At 39.1% G+C, this 21051-nt stretch overlaps 1 protein-coding gene across 1 annotated transcript in view; it reads left to right on the forward strand.

Annotated features, from left to right (window-relative positions):
- Window positions 1-366: 366 nt before the first annotated feature.
- TNKS2 (tankyrase 2) overlaps window positions 367-21051 on the forward strand; it is a 33962-nt gene continuing 13277 nt past the window's right edge. Inside the window, exons 1-20 of the mRNA XM_082286124.1 lie at window positions 367-648; window positions 5770-5994; window positions 6968-7063; window positions 7708-7744; window positions 8052-8127; window positions 9400-9494; window positions 10019-10085; window positions 11740-11926; window positions 12840-12961; window positions 13456-13547; window positions 13632-13710; window positions 14664-14835; window positions 15486-15565; window positions 16558-16703; window positions 17132-17297; window positions 17585-17804; window positions 18202-18311; window positions 19003-19191; window positions 19950-20202; window positions 20823-20899. Coding sequence (XP_082142250.1) covers window positions 444-648; window positions 5770-5994; window positions 6968-7063; window positions 7708-7744; window positions 8052-8127; window positions 9400-9494; window positions 10019-10085; window positions 11740-11926; window positions 12840-12961; window positions 13456-13547; window positions 13632-13710; window positions 14664-14835; window positions 15486-15565; window positions 16558-16703; window positions 17132-17297; window positions 17585-17804; window positions 18202-18311; window positions 19003-19191; window positions 19950-20202; window positions 20823-20899 — 2694 coding nt within the window. The 5' untranslated portion in view covers window positions 367-443. The remainder of the gene's footprint in view (window positions 649-5769; window positions 5995-6967; window positions 7064-7707; window positions 7745-8051; window positions 8128-9399; window positions 9495-10018; window positions 10086-11739; window positions 11927-12839; window positions 12962-13455; window positions 13548-13631; window positions 13711-14663; window positions 14836-15485; window positions 15566-16557; window positions 16704-17131; window positions 17298-17584; window positions 17805-18201; window positions 18312-19002; window positions 19192-19949; window positions 20203-20822; window positions 20900-21051) is intronic.

Raw genomic sequence — 21051 nt, forward strand, 5'->3', positions numbered from 1 at the left:
AGTCCCTGAACAGTCTTCACCTCCTAATCTACATTTAATTACTGAAAGCAGCAAAGGCACATTTGTTCTTCTGGGAGGAATCGCTGTATTTTTTGTGCTCCTCATCATCCCTTACAACGGAGCAGAGGGCAGATTAAAGACAGGCTGTGTGATGTGAGCTATGTCGCTTCCCCCGCGACTCCGCAGGCGCCCATGCTGAGGGGCTGCTGGGAGCTAGCAGCGCCGGCCCCGGGCCGGGATAGCTCCAGGATGGCCCCGGGATGGCTCCGGGATGGCGGAGCAGCACCGAGGCCCGGCGCTGGGAGGCTCCCGCGGCGCGCGCCTGCGCACGAGGCCGGCGGTGCCCGGATCCCTCCGCCGGGCGCAGCGCCCGCCCGGCAGCGCGTGCGGAGCCCCGCGGGCCGTGAGGAGCGGCGGGGGCTGCGCGGGGGCCCGGCCCGGGCATGGCGGGGCGAAGGTGTGCGGGCGGCGCGGCCGCTCTGGCTGAAGCGCCGGGCTGCGGCGCGGCGGCTGCCGAGCCGGCCCGGGAGCTGTTCGAGGCCTGCAGGAACGGGGACGTGGAGCGGGTCAAGCGGCTGGTGCGGCCCGAGAACGTGAACAGCCGGGACACGGCGGGCAGGAAGTCCAGCCCGCTGCACTTCGCCGCAGGTACCGGGGCTGGGGGAGCCGGGGGGCAGCGCCGCCTCCCCGGCGCGCCGGGCCGCGCCGCGCCGCGGGGAGTGCCGGGCCGCTCGGGCCTCGCCGCTCGGGCCGGGCGCAGCGCGGGGGTCCGAGCGCTCCGCCGGCCCCTGAGCATCGCCCCCGCCCCGCGGCCCTGCCCGGCCCCGGGGCCGAGTCGGTGTCACTCACGCGGTGGGGGTCGCCGAGCGGTACAGCCGCGTCTGCTCTCCTATTCCCTTTTTTTTTTTTTTTTTTTGTCCTTTTTTAAAAAACAAATCTCAGCTGGCTTTGAGGACACATCTGGAGTGGGGTTTATACTGTTCGTGTTGTGACACGTGAGCTCTGACAGGGGCACGTGTCCCAGGTACAGTTCTCATGCATTTCAGCAGGCCTGTGCAATTTTAGAATTGAGTTCATGAAGGTGCTTGTCAGATAACGCCGTTTCTAAGCTTTTTGCATTCTTACTTTTAACAAATGGACTTTGTTAATTCAGGACGTAAGTAAGCAAACAACTGACGTCACAGGACAACTGCTTTCACTGGCAACAGGCCAGAAGATTGTATCCACCTTTTCAGACAAAGACCTGACTGTGACTGTTGTTTTCATGTTGGTTGTTTTGGTTTGGTTACAGCCTTAGATGCAGGACCCCAAGGCTGACAGGCTGCAGAAGGCAGAAGCTTCTTTTCAGCTAAACAATATGGACAGTAACAAAGATGTTTGTTTCTTTATTAGTCTTGGAAAAGGTTTCTGCTTAAGGTGTCCTTTCCTCATGCTAAGAGATCTTGACTCAGACTTAAGAGGTCTAAGTTCTTGAAGCTTCCTTAGGACAGCAGTATTTCATAAATTCAAGAAGCTTGACCGACAAGAGAGCCCAGGAGACAACTTGAAGTATCCTGTCAGAGGAAAAAATTTCTGTACCTGTTTTTTTATATGCAGTAATCCTGCCTGTCCACTAAAAAACTCTGAACTTCTAAACAACTGTATATGTTTTAGAGCATTTTGGAGAAGTGAGGGGCTGGTTTTATTTATTTGCTTTTTGTTAGTTTGGGGGGTTTTTTTGCCTAAGATGTTTCTCATTCAATACAGTGATCTAGTTTATCTCTCTGGAGTGATGTGTCTTGACTTTAAAGAACTCCTGATCTGTAGAAAGATTTTTCTTTTAAAAATGTATAGCCATAAATAAGATCATGTAGCTGTGAGATTTCTAATGTTAAGCAGGTTGGTGTGTAAGTGGGAGACACTGCCCGAGTCTTCTTGGGATACAGAGAAATTAATTGCTCCTCTCACCGGCCTGTAGGAGTTGCTGAGTTTCTGGTTAACATGTGATAGAAAACACTTGTGTGATTTCTCTTTACCACCTCAGGTCGAACTCTGCTGTTGTCAGACCACCTGCAATAGACTCTGTGTGAAAGGTGGACATAAGGAGTCCTTGGACTTGGGGCTTACTCGTTTTGTTTGATTTTGCCTTTCCCCTATTATTCACAGTTGGACTAATACTAACTTCTTTTGTCTTCTGCCTCTAAAGGAGTCCCATTCCAGGAAGTAAAACAAAAAATCTGTTGTATTCCTGCATTGTTTATCCTAGTTGTCTGGGTGTTCTTAGAAAATACATTACAAAACTTCTCTGACTAGTTTCGTTCACTTTTGAGACTTCTTTTATGGAGGACTTGGAGCTGAAATACATCATGTTTTGTATTGTCCTTTTTTTCCTTTTTTAGTGGCATTCTGGGTCTGAACTTGGGTTCTATTTTTTTGAGTCTTTTCCCAGATCTTACCTAACAATTTTTTAGAAAACATAAACCAAATTCCTCTTTTTCCATGTATCAGTTTGTAAAGGTAGATTTTGAAGTAAAAGATACTAAAATTAAACTTCAAGCTCTCCCCTAGGAATGTGTCATTATCAGAAGTAATACATATTGGAGTTTTGCTGGAGGTTGTTCTTTGGATTTGCTAGTACACAACAACTGTGTGTGTGATAGTTAAGGTATCCTGAAGCTTCAGTCAAGAGCCCACCACCCTTCACAATAAAAGAGACTCCATCCTCTCCCATCATAAGCTGCATATACTTCCTCAAATCAGTCTTTTCCATCACAGCGTGTGTCAAACTTCAAAGTATCACAAGGTTTTAAGGACTTGGCAGGTACCAAAATGCCTTTCCTGCAATTCCAAATTCATCAAAAATATGAACACCCAGGGTAGGGGAGAAGAATTTGAGCTCAATTTTTTCTGTTAGCTTTTTATCCCTTCAGAAGTAGCTGAATGGCAATTGTGACACACAGTGACTGTAAATAAATACTTTTTTAAAATTATATACGGTTGCACATTTCTACTATAATTAATAATTGGGAATTGTCAGCTACAGATTGTAACTTTTCAGGGAACAAGTGCAGTGAGCTGCTCAGCTGTTTGCAGATGGTAGAAGAGTATCAGCTCGAGGTTCTGAGTAGCCAGCCCTTCTTTGCAATAAAAAACAAAGTGTTCATGATGATAAGACCATTACCTTGCACAGCTTTAAGCTGTGCACCTATTTAGGTGGTCTTTTGATAAAAACTCAAGAGCCAAAGAAAACCCCCACCCCTTAAAAATGACAACGTTGGGGTTTTTTAAAGTGTTGAAATAGTTTTTACTGCAGCCAACTAATGGTAAAGAGGAACTGTTGGAGTAGGTAGTGGCTGCCTTCCCTGTGTCGGCAAAGGCTGTCCCCGCTTTCCACTGTCAGGGAAAACAGCAGAGGCAGAGACCATTGTGCCGTTTGGTCACTTCCTCTGTACTCATGCATCCTGTAGAAAGTAATGGGAAAATAATTCCCCTTCCATATATGGTGCCCTGTTGTACAGATGCTTCCCCAAGGAAGTAAGGAGTCCCTGCTGTGCACTCAGTGCTGGAGAGAAGTTACAAAAATTGCTGTAATACAAATGAGTTAATTTTATCAATATTAAATTAGCTACAGGTAGTTGAGGGCGTGTTGCTGTACTTCAGGGACTTTCAGAATGGATGCAGGCTTTGCTCAGAGACAAGCTATGGATTGGTCATGAATTGTATCTGATTGAAGCTCTGTACTAAATAGAGGGATCTGAGGGAATTCTCTATGCCTATAATAAGGTTTACTGCAGCTGATTTTCAGTTATGATGTTGATTCCTGTTAAGGAATTTTACCTGCAAAAATATGGCTATGCATCAGTACTGTGAGGGATAGGAATGCCTTCTGTACAAGAATGAGTGGTTTACCTACAAGATAAGTAACTTCTGGATGAAGAATTTGATCAGAGACTTTTCTAACATAATTGCAGGAGTCCTGGAAAACATTTTTTGGTACTCAAAGAAGAAAATACCAAGCAGACTGTCATCAAATCACAGTTTTGATTATGTGTTTGCAAGACTGGTACTTGTGAAAGTCTCTTCTGAATAGACTCTCAAAATAATTAAGTTTTGAGTATACATTCAAACCTGAAACATAATTTTTTGAAAGCTTGAAGAAGCAAGACAAATGGCAGGAAACATTTAAGAAAATAACAGTACTTAGAATAGCTGAATGTATTTAAGAATGAGAAACATGATGTGTGTAATGTAATATAGACAATAAGGCTGCATGAATATAGCTACTAATATTTTTTTTTGGCAGCAGAAATATGCATGCATGGTCAGTGAATATGACTTACCGTGCCTGTGCAGGTAAGTTGGTTTTGCATGGACCATGTGTCTGATCCAGTTCTCATCCCAAGGTGTGCTGAGCTCCTGTTCTCTGTTAGGACAGGCAAGATGGGTAAGTGTCATGCTGAGACTCAAAAGTGAGTTTGCTGTAGGGTCTGTGGTTCTATCGTAGGCAAAGTGCTAGTAAGCTAAAATTTGTATTGTTAGTATTGGATTTTGAAGAAATCCATCACCAGTATTGCCTTGTGACTGTTACGGGAAAACACCTTGAAGTTCATTCTGTGATTCAAAAGTTTGATATAAAATGATTGTTACAATAATGATGAATCTGGGGTGAACGTGGTTCCTTACCAGACTTTTGAAGGAAGAAGAGTAAAGTTAGAATTTAACTAAGGTTTTTCTGAATACTTGTCCTGGCCTCTCTCTCTGACATATAAAGCTTGTCTACAAGATTTTCTCTTAGCAAGTGGGATCCAGAAATTGCTTAATAATGGCAGTGGGGGTTTTTGGAGCTTCAGATGGAGAAAGCGAAAGTGCTTCTTGCTCTAGATGAGGGATTTACTGAAGTCAGGTTTAATGAAGAACATGCTATGAAAAGGTTCAGTCACAGCTAAGCTAAAACTGAAAATTCTGTTATAACTGAAATGCTGACACTTGTATGCTTTGGTGACTTTGTCACTGAAATGCTGTGTGGTTATCAAGAATATACATAATTTCTTGGTTATGGACTTACGGCAAGGACTTAAACCTACCATGGGCATGCGTAGGTGATCTGTAGTAGAGTTTAAATTTGATGCAATGTAGATATCAGTGGTGTTGGCAACTGTATGGTTATTCCATCTGAGGGGCAAGCTCAAACTTCATCCACATCTTGATCTGTTCAGGGAAAGAGTTTGTAACTCAGATATTTAAAGCAAGGAAGGGCAAGTCCTGCACACATGAGTTATTTCCCAGAACGTACTTGGCAGAAGACTGATACGTACTAAAATATGGCTCTTACCTGTCCTAAGAATTGCTGAGACCCAGAGAGACATTCCTGGAACCTTTGAGTTGGCCTTTGGCACATAAGCAGATGGGTACAATGGCTACAAGCAGAAATCCTAAAGCATTCTGGCCTCATGTGGAGATAGTAGAGCAAATATAGATACAGTTTGATGACCTAGTTCAGTTGCCATTACATAAGTATGAAAGATACAACTGAAACTTGAGGGAGCCCTATCAAGATGTTAATTGTTTCAGTAATCTTGAATATAGTATTTTTCTACTGAGTTTAATCTAATTTTTAAGAGTTTCAGAAACATCCTTAGTGTGTAAATGCTTCTTTAGTAAAGCATGCCAGTTGTGATTGTCCTTAGGAGTGGTTACTGTTATTTAAGTTCGTTGATTTAATCTGCATATGTGGGGCAGGGATTTCTCTTACCCCCACCCTGATGTCTTTTCTCCCTTTTCGTCTTCCAGGTTTTGGTCGGAAGGACGTAGTTGAATATTTACTTCAAAGTGGTGCCAATGTCCACGCACGAGATGATGGAGGCCTTATTCCTCTTCACAACGCTTGCTCTTTTGGCCATGCTGAAGTTGTCAATCTGCTCTTGCGGCACGGTGCAGATCCTAATGCTCGAGATAATTGGAATTACACTCCCCTTCATGAAGCTGCCATTAAGGGGAAGACAGATGTCTGCATTGGTAATTTTCTCCCACTCTTCCTGTGACTGACTCATTCGTTTTCACTGTGAAAAATCAAGAACCTTTTAAAAACCATTTTCACTCTATGGAGCTATGGCTGATACAAGGGTTAAAAGTAAACATCTTTCATAAACTTCAATTCATATGTCACTCTTACAAGATACAAGTTTTTGGATCTATTTTTTTATAGTTGCCTACCTCTAAAGGTTCACATTGGCATCATGGGAAAAGTGCTTTAGAGTGACATGATGGAGCTAAATTCTCTTCTATTTCAGCCTAGACTCTTATGCTGCCTTCTGCTGCTGATCACAGTGCAGTGGAAAGAACAGACGTGATCTTAATGATGGATTTATTCTCTCTTATCTGTAGCAGCTGTGTTAAATTAGTTAACGATGGGAAAACTTCAATTATATTGACTACCTGCCTTACTTACACATTTCTTATGAGGAACTGCTGAAGGAAGAGTTAGAAAATTAGATACATGGTCAAGAAACATTTCTTGATGGTACGGTTTGCTGTTGTTTTCTTCAAGGAACACATCTAGAGAGCTGTACATATAACATTGCCTGTTTGGCCTGAATACGAGTTCAACATGCACAGCCTGCCACTGCTGTCTACAGGTTAGGACATAGTCACTTGAGGATTTGGGGCAGCATGCTCTGGAGCTGATGGAAAATAGCTGCAGAGTTTTTGTGGTGGGCAGTCACAAGATTTCAACTGAGGTTGCCTCTTGTCAGTTTGTGATTGTTCCCTTTCTGCTCTGCTTTTTTCTCTGAAATATGTCTAGACATGTTTCACCAGATACACTGGTCACATACTGACATTGCAGAACTCTGACATTAAAAACTTGAGAAAGGAAGTTAGGATGAGTAAACAGAGGGTTTTTTTGTTGGTTGCAGATTACAGTAGTGATATGTCTCATAAGGCTTGTCTTGTAGAATTGCTTTCTCATGGAAAACTTTGGCATTTTTAGTACTGTTGCAGCATGGTGCTGAACCAACCATCCGGAACACAGATGGAAGAACAGCTTTGGATCTAGCAGACACATCTGCAAAAGCAGTGCTGACTGGTAATTGATAATCTTGAAATTACTTTGTGACTGGTAACAGTTGAACTGATGTAATACAGTAGTTTAGGGTTTGTCTTTTTGATACTAATTTAACTTGTCTCTGGTTTATAATTCTAAATAGAAATTCCCTTATGGCTTTCATCATCTCAGTCATGACATGTGTTCTGGATAGTTTATTGTGCTAGTTCAGTAATGACCTATCAAATTTTTAGAATTGTAGAATGGCTTAGGTTGGAAGGGACCTCAAAGATCATGTAGTTACAACCCCCTGTCATGGGCAGGAGCATTCACTTGACCGGGTTGCCCAGACCCCATCTACACATAGCCTTAAACACATCCAGGGCCAGGGCATCCACAACTTCTCTGGGCAGCCTGTTCCAGTGCCTCACTACCCTCTGAGTAAAGAATTTCCTCCTAACATTTAATCTAAATCTCCTCTTTTAGTTTAAACATATTTCCCCTTGTCCTATCAATACCTGCCTGTGTAAAAACTCACTCTTCCTCTTTTTTAAAAGCTCCCTTTAACAACTGAAAAGAGTATAAGTACTTCTAGCACTTACATTCTCTAAAACTTGAGAAGAGGATAAGTGGTGAACTTCACATACAGACATTTGACAGCTAAAGAAAGCCCTTTTGCCTTCTAGGTGAATACAAGAAGGATGAACTCTTAGAAAGTGCCAGGTATGTATGTTTGGAAAATAACTGGCATTAGTTATGTTTGCAGAATTGTATGTCATTAATATATAGGTATATAGTCTTTGGAGCTTGCATTCCATCTAGATGCTACGCTTTGGCTGTTTTCTGTGAATGAAGCTATGAAAGTAGTTGCATAAATGCATTTTTGTTTTCCCTTTGATGCTGACAATACAGAGGGGAATGTGTTGCTTCAGGTCTGTTCAACATTATAGCAGTGAAAAATACAAAACCAGAATAAGGTACTAAAGATTGGGATAAGAATATTTCTGCTCTTTCATATCTTGTTTTTCAGGAGTGGAAATGAGGAAAAGATGATGTCTCTTCTGACACCATTAAATGTTAACTGTCATGCGAGTGATGGCAGAAAGGTATTTTTGTTTAAAACCTGATTTAAAATTAGTTATCTCTTACATGATCCACAGTTATTGTTTGACCAGATTTTAAAAATGTTAAACATAAAGTCTGTTTTCTTCACTGATGCAGGAAAATAAGAGTCCACCTCTCTAGCAGCCAGCTGATTTTGTTTGTTTGTCTTTTAATCTTAAAAGGACTATGCGAGTAATTCTATATAGGAGCAATAAACAAACCCTTTTCAATTGAAACTTCTGCTTGACCATCATATCTGCAGTGCTAAAGAAGCGAGGCCTTTTCACAGATTTTTTCCCTATCAGGGAGAAACAGGCGCATTGTTTGACATGCACCCTTAGGCACGTTACTGCTCCTGTTTCAGGAGTAAGCTGTTCACTGCTGTAAGTAACGGTAAAGAAATACATAAAAAATGTTCCAAATCTCCATTTTGAAAAATTTTGAGTCTTCTGGGTTCAGCCCCCTAGCCTACAGAAGGTTCAGGTTACTGAGTATCACTTTTTGGCATCCTTTTTCTTGTTAAGCATTTGTACTAATTCACCCAAGTTTTGATCTAGTTACTTCCCTTTTTGAGGCTTTGTGGTAAGATACTGGGATCTCCAAAACACTGATGCATCTCTATTTTCTCATCTGGTTATGAGGCTCATCCTCTAGTAACTGTAGAAATCTGGTTCAGTGGGTGGGTTTGTAAATGCAGAGGATAAGAATTCTCCTCACTAATTCATAGCTCTGCCCTTAGTGCTGCTGATGCTTGAATGCGTTTGCTAGAAAAGATCATAGATCATCTGTCTGCTTTGTGGAGGGGTGAGAGTTCAGAAGAGATGAAATTTTCCTCACATCCCACTCACTTACCCCACTCACAAATGTGGATAACAATCCCTCTTGATAATTTCTAAACTTACTTCACTGATTGGCAGAGAGACTTCTTCATAGTTTAACAGTCATTGTTGCTGATGGCCTTCTTACTTCCCCTTTCACAAGGACATAGTTTGTGCCTGCAAAGTATTTATAGCTATGGTAGGCTAAAAACCAAAAATGGCCTTTGTATTAGTGATGGAGTAAATTTGGATTTGTGTTTATATTGACTTCAAGAGTAGTTCGTGAACAATGAACATAGTCATCAAATGTCTGATTCAAGTATTCTGGGGTTTTTTTTAATCTTGTAAGTCTTGAAGGACTTCAGAATTTAGTACTGTTAACAAGTTGTGAAAAAATAAATATAAAATCAATCTTGATTTTGTGTTACTGATTTATTCTACATTCTGTCATTTCAGTCTACTCCATTGCATTTAGCAGCTGGGTATAACCGTGTAAAAATAGTACAGCTCTTACTGCAGCATGGAGCTGATGTACATGCTAAGGATAAAGGGTAGGTTCCTTTTTCCCTTTGTTCAGAATAAACAGAATTTGTTAAAAATTGAGATGAAGTAAAGAGCAGTAATACTGTTTTAACCATTAAGAATTTCCATCTTGAGACTGTCACCTTTAACCTTTGTGTTATGACAAAAATGCAACTTGATTAGTTTTCAGAGGGGAAGATACTACAGCATTGTTCTTGTGAAAAAGGGTATCATTAGGGTCACTCGTGAACATCTTCTGCAGATAATTCTTCCTGCTTAGGGTTCCAAGTCTGAGTGGAACCATTCCATCTGCAGTGAGACAATGCAATTCACTTCTCATCTTCTGATTATTTTAGATGTTTGCTGTTCTGATAAATGCTGATGGGATTTTCTGGTTTCTTCTTCAGCTTCTTATTTCTCCATAGTTTCATTTGTCATGTTGTTTTTGTAAAATGTTCAAGGTACTAATTGCAATGTGTTAGACGCATTTCAAATTAATATATTTAAAATTAATATATACTGAAGTAATAATCCTCCTTTTTCTTCTGTGTAGAGATCTGGTGCCACTTCACAATGCCTGTTCCTATGGTCATTACGAAGTAACAGAGCTTCTAGTAAAGGTTGGTCTTTGAAGAGATGAAATTGCATATTATTAAATAAGAACAGTTTATAATAGACTAATACAAGTTGCATATTTTTTTATTTTGTGCTTAGATTTACAAAACTCAGTGATAAATTGCTTTTGCTCTACACGTTAGTGATTATTAAGCTGGAGCTACAGAATCTTCTGCTTGCAAGGAAGCTTTTTCTTTATAAATGTGCTTTGTTTTTTAACTGTCTCTGCTCCAAAGTCCAGTGTTTTCGTACCACCAAGTAAGTACAGTGTATGTCAGTCTTTCTACACTCACCTGAAAAAAAAGGCACTGAAAAAACCCCTACAAGCTGAGTGATATTTTGAGTTTGGCAGAATAATATTTTAGAAGACAAAGCAATAAGAGGTGTTTAAAAAGAATACTGGTAAAGATAGTAAATATTTTTAAATTAATGAGCAATCAGTCTTTTGAGGAAATGAACTTTACAACATCAGTTCTGGTCCTGAATTCTAGCCTTTACCCAAAAGAAAGAGAAACCTGTCGATTTTCCTAACATAAGTGAACTCTTGGAAAGCAGAGTGGTTTATCTGGTTTATGTTAATCTTGAAGATAAGTATGATGCACATTAAACTAGTGGCTTGAAGATGTGGCCTGCAAAATAATATGTGTTTTCCACCAAAGGAGTTTTGAGCAGTGCCTGTTCTCAGCTACCACAGCAAATCAAGATTATAACAACTGAGGGTGTTCTGTTATCTAACTCCAGACATTTGGCTGCTCAGGGAATAGCTCTTGTTCCATTCTGTATGTTTCAGCCCCCCATTCATTCCATGTATCTTTCTATTTGTTTAGCAAAAAATTAAGTAAAAAAAACCCTATTGAAATAAGCTTTTATTGTAGTAAGTATAAATAGTCATGTTTTTTTTTACTTCAGGGGCCAGTTGTAAAATAAATTTTTACAATGGTGGTACTGGACACAACCCCACAAATGAACTTTTGCCTACACACTACTGTGTGTCTTAACTGTTAAGCTAGAGTTGTATTCCATATTGGGGTTTGGCTCCAGAGAACTCTGAATTACTTTTTGCAAAGCAATACAGCTTTAAGAGGAGCAATGGGAAAGAGCATGTACTTGCTTACAGACTGAACTTGAAGTGCAATCAAAGTGTTACACATACATTACTCATCCAGGAGTGTTACTTGTAGAATCTTGTACTTGAATGTTTTGAGTTGAAGTTGAGTGGCCATCTCCTTTTAGATACTGTGGCACTCATATCTTGGGGGTTATTCACAGAACATGTATTTTTCTTAGTACAGCTGTTCACTCTAGACATTTTCTAGAGCTGCAGAGAACCAGAGCTTGTTCACAGGTGATTTGGAGAATGTGAATATTTCTCTTTCTCTGATTTGACCTGTAGCAGAGCTCCTTTCCTTTCTGAAAAAAGCCTGAAAAGACTGGCCAGCCAGCCTTTGGCTTCTTTGAATGTACCTGTGGGACACCAGAGGATTAAAAACCACAGTGTGCTGAAATGTTGTGTTAGATTGAAAATGAATGTCTTGGAAACAGTTTGCATATAAGCATTGATTTTTATTTTAACAGTCTACTGTATTAAAACTAATAACATAGTCTTTTTCTAATGTTCTGGTTTTGATTGCATCTTTTTTTACCCCTTTCCCTTTCAAGCATGGAGCATGTGTGAATGCAATGGATCTGTGGCAATTCACCCCTCTGCATGAAGCAGCTTCTAAGAACAGGGTGGAAGTATGTTCTCTTTTGTTAAGTTACGGTGCTGACCCAACACTGTTGAACTGTCACAACAAAAGCACCATTGATTTGGCTCCAACACCCCAATTAAAAGAACGATTAGCATGTGAGTATAAAATGGGATCAGTTCTACAGTTACAGCTTGTAATGTGTAATTAGGTTCCCTAGACAGTGATCTGGCAAAAACCAGATTAGGAAAATGCTTACACTTTAAAAGTAACTGTGCAATATTGTGCAGTACATGTCACTGTTTATAATTTGAAATTGCTAGATTTTCTGAATGTAGGCATTTGAAATTATTTTACTGTCAGGTTTATAGTTAAGTGGTTGTGATGGGTTTTGTAGCTTTTCCCCAAATACATGTTTTCCCTCATGACCTTGCCAATACATTTTCATTTCCTATATTTGTTCCTGTCATTGCATCAAGATTTTTGAAATAATAATTTGTATTCCACAGTTGTTTGAAGAAAAGAAAAAATAACTGTTTAGAATGCTGAATATATTTGAGAGTGTTCCACAATCACTGAGAGTTCAAAGAAATTGATGAAGGGCATCGATTTGTGTCCAGCAAACTTGGAGTTGAAGAGAGTGACCTCAGATTCTGTCCTTGAGTGGTCAAACAGTAACTTTCTGGGATATTTACAAAAATTGGCAGTAAATACTACACTAGGCTTCATGCTAGCATCTAGAAATGGTTTTCCAAAAATAGAGATTTGTACTTGAGTTGGTACATATGTGAACAGTAGAACCTACAAAGTGGTGAGTGAAATAGGTCTTGTGCAGTCAGTTTGGATGTCTCTGGCTTTGGTTTAGAAACAAAGCAAAACTTGTGTAGTGTTTTGACTTGACTTAACAAGTTCTGTCAAGTGATGTAAAAGTTTGAGTCAGACTTGGAAATGTGTGCTCCATGGTCTGCTGAATAAAATGGATATTTTTTTCTAACTGAAAGAAGCAATTCTCTTGATCCTTCTCAAGCCAAAGAGTGTAACCCTCTGCTATGTGTTTCTTTGTTTTCAAAGATGAATTCAAAGGTCACTCACTGCTACAGGCTGCAAGAGAATCAGATGTAGCTCGTATAAAGAAACATCTTTCTTTGGAAACAGTGAACTTCAAGCATCCTCAGACACATGAGACAGCATTGGTAATATCTCAGGATTTATAATGATTTTGCATATATTGTGGCTAACCTAAGCATACTAGGTAATAGTTTAGCAATAAAAACTGCAGTGTCAAATGGTGTAATTCAGACCAACCTAGAATATCCAGTGTCTAGTTAAGCAAATAACACTGATAATATTTTGTTCTTAATGTTAAGACTAACATAAATGGCCTGTTTAGGTTATCTAAATGACTAGGTTTTGTAGAATAGTCTCATTTTAAGCAACAGCGAGCTATGTATGTTAGCTTTGTTTTGATGGTTTCCAGTAGTTATTAGAAAGGGGAGTTCTTGAAAATACCAGAGTAAATCCAAAAGCCCATGTGGAATCTTCCAAATTAATAAGCTTCTACATGTTTTGGTGGTTTTTTTCCGTTGTCTTTGTGTGCCACCAGCTGTTAACTGCCAGCTGATCAGCATCTAGTAAAACCTGGATATTGCTAGCTAGTTGTTAATTGTAAACTTTTTAATGTTCACAGCACTGTGCTGCTGCATCTCCATATCCTAAGAGGAAACAAGTATGTGAATTGCTGCTGAGGAAAGGAGCCAATATCAATGAAAAAACAAAAGAGTGAGTGGTTACAAATGAATACTCCTAAGTGTTTGTTTAGAAGATTTTGCAAAATACATTTTGAATTACTCCTCTTTTTTTTAGCTTCTTGACTCCTCTGCATGTGGCATCAGAAAAGGCTCATAATGATGTTGTTGAAGTAGTTGTGAAACATGAAGCTAAGGTATGAGTATAATACTTTTGTTAACATTCATGTACAGGTTTTCATACCATAAGAATGGACAGCTGAGTAGACAGGCTTTTCTAAAAGAATTAGTTTTGGAAGGTTCTAGATTTATAGATGCAGCTGTGGGCCATCAGTACAGCTCTATACATTATAGAATCATCATTGTTTTGGTCCTATTTTTAAGAAATGCAGATGTAGGTGTCTCTGTGAACAGAGGACTTTCAGAGTGTCTTGTTTAGTGCTTCATTGTCCAGCAGGAGTAATTAAATACATGAGGAAAAGAGCAGGGGGTATATATGAACAGCAAGAAGATAAACTGAACTGTGTGACAGGTAGACTACATGATGTTGCAGTAAAAAATTACAGTGAAGACAAAATGTAAAGTCATAATACCGTGATTAGTTCAAACTTCCACAAAAAGAAAACGTGGAAAGGAGAGACTCTGTAGTGCTTGAATCCTCCAAGACTGGGAGTTGAATTTTTCTCGTGGAAATGTGATTATAGCCTGACTGCTGTGAAGTTTCCAAAACCCAGAGGAAGAGTAGAGAATAAAAGTAAGGTTTGTGTGCAGAGTTTTAAGTTGTTGAATACACTTTGACTGACCCAACACATAGGAAGTCCTCAGTCTGAAAAACCACAATAAGCCAATGCAGGTAAAAACTGTTCTCCATGTTGGCACTGAAGATTTGTACTGCCAGGAGCAAAATAATAGATTACTCGTGTTTGTGGTAAAAAAACACTGGATTATATGTATGCCTCTAAAAGGGGGCTGCTTTATGAACTGTTTTTGTTTTAATTTTACTGTTTGAAATGTCATCACCTTTGGAAATACACTAAATATATTCTTTCTATTGAAGTAAGAATACTATTTGTGAAATATTCCCAGTCAGCAATGAAAACATCTTTAATACTAACTTGATGGTGATATTTCTTGTCTGTGTTATTTTCAGGTTAATGCATTAGATAATCTTGGCCAGACCTCTCTTCATAGAGCAGCACATTGTGGTCATCTTCAGACATGCAGGTTGCTGCTGAGTTCTGGATGTGATCCTTCCATCGTGTCTCTGCAGGGCTTTACAGCCTTACAAATGGGGACTGAAAGTGTGCAACAGCTACTACAAGGTATGCTGTTATTCAAGATCCACTGTGGTGCTTCATTTTGCTTGCCGTTTCAAGTGCTGTCAATAGTGAAGACTAGTCAACCAAAAAAAAAGTTCTACAAAAGACAGTAGTACTAGGTGGTGTTTTACTCCCTAGTTAATAATACCATTTACTGTCTAGATCATCAGCAATGAAGATTTTGGGCTATGGCCGCCTGGGACAACTTTATAAAAATCCTGACATAGGGTGAGGGGAATATTGAAAGTAGAAAATGAGTTTCTAAAACAAAAAATGTCTGCTTTGCATTTATGAGTTGAAAGGCCATTGTACCATTGAAGGCAACAATATACATGGATTTTCAAGAGTAAGCTTTGGATATTATATACATACATAAACTTGATATAGTCCAGTTCTTAAACTGAAATAAGAAAGCTTAGTTGGTTCCACAATATTCCAAAACATACAGGAAGCACATTGCTGAAGTCAACTTCACAAACAACTACTAGCTCTGGCAGCTATAGTTGTAGATAGTAAACAGAGACAAAACTTGTTGGTAATTGGTTAACTTTATTTCAATGATTTCCCTTAAATAAATTCAAGTTATTTCCTGTCTTAACAAATTTCTTCAACTGCCTACACTTACCTGTCATGCAATCTCATTTATTTTGCAGAAGGTATCCCATTAGGTAATTCGGATGCAGATCGACAGTTGCTGGAGGCTGCAAAGGCTGGAGATGTGGATACTGTCAAAGTAAGGTTAAACCTCTCCTTAAAAATAAGAGGGAATTTGTCATGGTTTAATCCCAGCCAGCAACCAAGCCCCACACAACTGCTTGCTCACCCCCCTGCAGGATCGGGAAAGAATCAGAAGAGTAAAAGCTGGAAAACTAAGGGGTTGAGATAAAAGCTGTTTAATAGAGAAAGCAAAAGTCACACCCGCAAGCAAATGAAACCAAGGAATGAACTCATGGCTTCCCATGGGCAGGCTGGTGTTCAGCCATCCCCAGGAGAACAGAGCCCCATCTCAGATAACAGTGTCTTGGGAAGACAAACTCCATCACTAGAAATGTTCCCCCCTTCCTCCTTGTTCCCCCACTTTATGTACTGAGCATGATGCCATCTGCTCTGGAATATCCCTTTGGTCAGTTGGGATCACCTGTCCTGGCTGTGTCTCCCCCCAGCCTCCCGTGCTCCCCCAGCCTCCTGACCAGTGTGGCAGCACTAAAAGGCCTTGGCTCTGTGTAAGCCCTGCTCAGCAATGACAACACATCTCTGTATTATCAGCCCTGTGTGCAACACAAGTCCAAAACACAACCCCATACCAGCCACTGTGAAGAAAATTAACTCCGCCGCAGCCAAACTAGCACAGAATTATATCTCAATGTATAATTTCTCAAAGCAAACAATTGAACAGCCCTTCACTGACTGCTTTAGAGTTGTGATCTGTCCTTAAACCTGTGTATTACACAATTATTACAGATTACAAAATACAATGTTCATCACCTCCAGATGTTTGCCTTATATAAAAAGCATAAATAAATTACAGGTGTGGATTTGGGAGCAGGTGGAATTACTTTCTTAGGACACAATCTGTGAAATCTGTAAAAATGAAATAATTTTTATTGAAAACAGTTACACAAAACTAAATGTGTTAATGTGTTGTTGTTAACAACATTCTATGACTAAATTAGAGGTGTCAACACTATATGTAGTGACATATGTTTTGTTTGGGGAAATTCACAGAAGCTGTGTACAGTTCAGAGTGTGAACTGCAGAGATATTGAAGGACGTCAGTCTACACCACTTCATTTTGCAGCTGGATATAACAGAGTATCTGTTGTGGAGTATCTTCTTCAGCATGGAGCTGATGTACATGCAAAAGATAAGGGGTAAACGCTCAAATTGTATTTTCTTGGCAATTGTGATTGGTCCTATCTATCAGCTTTTGAATATTGTTAGCTGATAAGCATCCTGTTTTTCTTCAGATATTTTTTTATTTTCACGGAAACTTCTGTTAGAGTGAAGATGTTAAGAATACCCAAAAGCATTTTGCAGTACTTAAGATTAGAGCATCAGGAATTTCTCTGGCCCTGTGCTTTTACTTCTCTTCAGTGCCTCACTGATTAAGTTTTTACTGCAATAGATATTGCAATATACAATAATATTCCTACTGTATTAGACTGGGGGGGGGAGGGGGGAAGGAAGGTTTTGTTATGGTTTGATTGTCAAAGGTGCATTGTGTTTTAAGGTTATATTGCTTGGTGAAAAAATACCCTATTTTTAAAGAGAGTTTTTCTCTTCTTTTAATTGTTTCCAGAGGACTTGTCCCTTTGCATAACGCCTGCTCATACGGTCACTATGAAGTTGCAGAACTGTTGGTTAAACATGGTGCAGTTGTCAATGTAGCTGACTTGTGGAAATTCACTCCCTTGCATGAAGCTGCAGCAAAAGGAAAATACGAGATTTGCAAACTCCTGTTACAGGTATTACATGTGGTGGAGGGAGGTTACCTTTTCTTTCTTGTTCACTCTGAAATGTAAATGGACTTCTTTGAGAAATTAGTGTGTGGTTTCTGAATTATTGTAGTTAAATATTTTCAGTAAAAGGGGTACTCTTAGCACCTGTGTTGTCCTTTCTCACACAGTAAATGGAAGGCTCTCTGCAGGATTCCAGTATGAGTCAGAATATTTGCTCAACAAGGCATTAGATGCCTAAGATGCAGCATGTTTATTTTGCTGACATACTTACCACCTGTCTTTGATGTTCACAGCATGGAGCTGACCCTACAAAGAAAAACAGGGATGGAAATACTCCTCTAGATCTTGTTAAAGATGGTGATACTGATATTCAAGACCTACTTAGAGGAGATGCAGCTCTCCTAGATGCTGCAAAGAAAGGTTGTTTGGCCCGAGTAAAAAAGCTCTGTTCACCTGACAATGTCAACTGTCGGGACACGCAAGGACGGCATTCAACACCACTACATTTAGCAGGTCAGTGTTCTAATTAACTAGTTTGATCAGTTACTAATTAATTACTGTGGCTGAACTTTCTATGTCTACACAAGTTTAGAGTGTAGCCTCAAGCTGGAGGATTCAGTACTTTCTCTTTTAAAAAATTAGTATCTTACACATATTAATCTTATGTTGCTTTTCTAACTGTTTAATTATTTTCCTGTTCTCTCTAGCCAGAAAGGATCTTTTATTGTTTATTGACAGGTTTTAAAACCAAATACTCTTAAATAGGGTAACGCTGTCCTCCCTAATAGGTATTACGCTGTGGATTGACATTTTAATTTACTTTCAAGTAATTTAAATGAATTACTACTTCTCTGCAGCCTGTTGGGGGTGGTGTTTTAATTCTGTTTATTCTGTCCTTCTGCAACTCCAGCTGGTTACAATAATTTGGAGGTTGCAGAGTACCTGTTACAGCATGGAGCAGATGTGAATGCACAGGATAAGGGAGGCTTGATTCCTCTGCATAATGCAGCATCTTATGGGGTAAATATCTCAAACTTTCTGAGACTTTATTAAAAAAAAAAGTGGTACATTTCATTGACAGCATTTTGAGCCAATACTCTGTAGAATGCTTTTACTATTGAGTTATAATCTAATCTTATTTTTAAGACAGAATGAATAATTAGATCACAGTTTATGTTATAGGTAAAGACTGTTATGAATTTGTAAAATCACAAATGGAGTTTTCTGACCATGAACACCTAGAAAGCCAGCAGGCTGAAAGGTGTTCTGTAAAATGCCTTTCCTTACCTGTGACAGTCAGATTTTATCGGGAAGATCTCACTTCCATTTATATGACTGCTGTTGAGACAGTAGTTGTTTTTGTGGTTTTCCTGAATCTTTGTCCTTGAATCAAGTCTTTAACCAAAACAGTTGGAGTACTTTCCAAACTGGAAGTTCAGAATCAGGCATTTTTTTCCTTCAGATCCCTCTGGATTTGGAATTATGTTTTACTCTGTACTTTTTTCACAAGGGAACAAATCTTACTCAACTTTTTGCTGGTATGTTTTAGGTGAGGAAGAAGACACCTTGCTTTAATACATTTTAAAATCATAATTAAATGCATTCTAAGAAAATTTAGAATTACTCTGATTACACAGAAATAGCAGTAATAGTTCTTAATTATTTTAATACACTGTGGTACTGGAATTAACAGGTGTTTTTATTTTTCCAGCATGTTGACGTAGCGGCTTTACTTATAAAGTATAATGCATGTGTGAATGCTACGGACAAATGGGCTTTCACACCTCTTCATGAAGCAGCCCAGAAAGGAAGGACTCAGCTTTGTGCCTTGTTACTGGCACATGGAGCTGATCCTACTCTGAAAAACCAAGAAGGACAAACACCATTGGACCTGGTCACTGTAAGTGATAGGGCTTCTCTTGGGAAATCTGTATTTATCTATTTGTGACAGCTCATCTAAAAGCTGTTCTTTAAAAAGCCAGTAATACAACCACTTCTGCAAAATTTAAATTACTGTTGTTTCTGTGGTATTTTTATGTGCCTGGCAAGGAAAGTCAATAGATCTTTATAAACCTGCTTTAAATAATTTCTTGCTTCAGGCATCTTATTTCAGTATGGAGTGGGGGGAAAAGACCTCGAAACGCTAACAAAATGAATTAATGATTATAATTTGATGCTTTTAATTCAGTGCTTATAGTTTGACTGATACAAAAATTGTGACAATAAAATATAAGCAGACCTTGTAGCAGCATCGTTTTAAGAAACTCTTAAGTTTTCAGCTGTGTTATTTCCAAGTATTATAATGTAATCCAAAACTACATTCAGAGTAACTGTTTTGTTTCATAAATTCTGATTTCCAGTAGAAGCTTCTGTTCATTTTTTGTAGCAAATTAATTCTGTTTAACTGTCCCTAAATTTTTTTAGAAATACTGAAGTCTTTATTTTTTACCTTCTTAGAGCTTCTATGTATAAACATTTTACAGTTTCACATACGCTGTTGCCAGAAAAGGCCATTTTTAAGATGCCCTGGAAAATGCATGTTTTCCCAATATTGTTCTTGAGTGTACTCAAGAAATCTAATATCATGATAGTGCATTCTAGGAAAAAACATTGTGCAAAAGTGTTCTCTGTTCTAATGAGTTGTTTTCTGCTCCTTAGGCAGATGATGTCAGTGCGTTACTGACAGCAGCAATGCCTCCTTCTGCCTTACCGACTTGCTACAAACCTCAGGTTATAAGTGTGTCTCAGGCTACGGGTTCTGCAGCTGATTCCCTGTCTTCTGTTCCATCCAGTCCATCCAGTCTGTCTGCTGCAAGTAGTCTTGACAACTTGTCTGGTAGTTTTTCTGAACTTCCGTCTGTTGTTGGTACAAACTGTGCAGAGGGAGCTACTGTTCTGGAGAAAAAAGAAGGTGAGGTTTTCTCAGGAGTGAGTGACGTTTCTTAACATACATAAAAAGAATACAAAAGTGTGAAGTTTCCCATACATTGATATAGTTATTCTGATATATGCAGTATTTCAGTTCCTTATGATGCCATTAATTAGGAACGAAAGTCTAAAAGTCTTATACTACAAGATTTTACTGTTTTCCCCTTACAGAACCTTTAAAATGTTTTTTGCTGAACAGAACTAATATGTGAATTGTGTTTTAAAACAGAAGTCAAATGAAATTTGGCTCCATACCAAGCAGTATTTTACTACAAACTTTAATTTCTAAGAGGTTGTTCTTAGATCAGGTATCTTAAAAGGGTTACTTCTGTGATATTTTAGTTGTCAATATATACTTCTGTTGGAACTTGCATTTCTGGTAGCTGGGTGGCTTGTTTTGTGGAAGCACAAAGACTGCTCTTAGGGAGATAGAAGAGCAGGTTAAATTATTACTGGGTAGTGATACAGATATTTAATACACATCTGCAAAAGACCAGGAATTTTTGTCTCTCATTTTTGCCACAGACAGGGGGAGATGTGTATGCTTTATTTTGTAATACAGGTATGAATTCATTGTGAGTTTTTCTTCTTACCCATTTTCAGGTGTAGATTTTAGCATTAATCAGTTTGTGCGGAACCTTGGCCTTGAACATCTAATTGACATATTTGAGAGAGAACAGGTAAGTGGTTATATTTATTTCCAGATACTCAGGGCTAGAAAGCAATGGAATAAATAGTGCCTGGTTAGTATAATGTAATAAGAGAGATTTTAAATGAGTGACTGTCAAAACAAGTAGAATAAAAGAAAGGACTGTAACTGGATTTTTTAATT

Source organism: Coloeus monedula (assembly GCF_965178545.1).
Source record: "Coloeus monedula genome assembly, chromosome: 8".
NCBI lineage: Eukaryota > Metazoa > Chordata > Aves > Passeriformes > Corvidae > Coloeus > Coloeus monedula.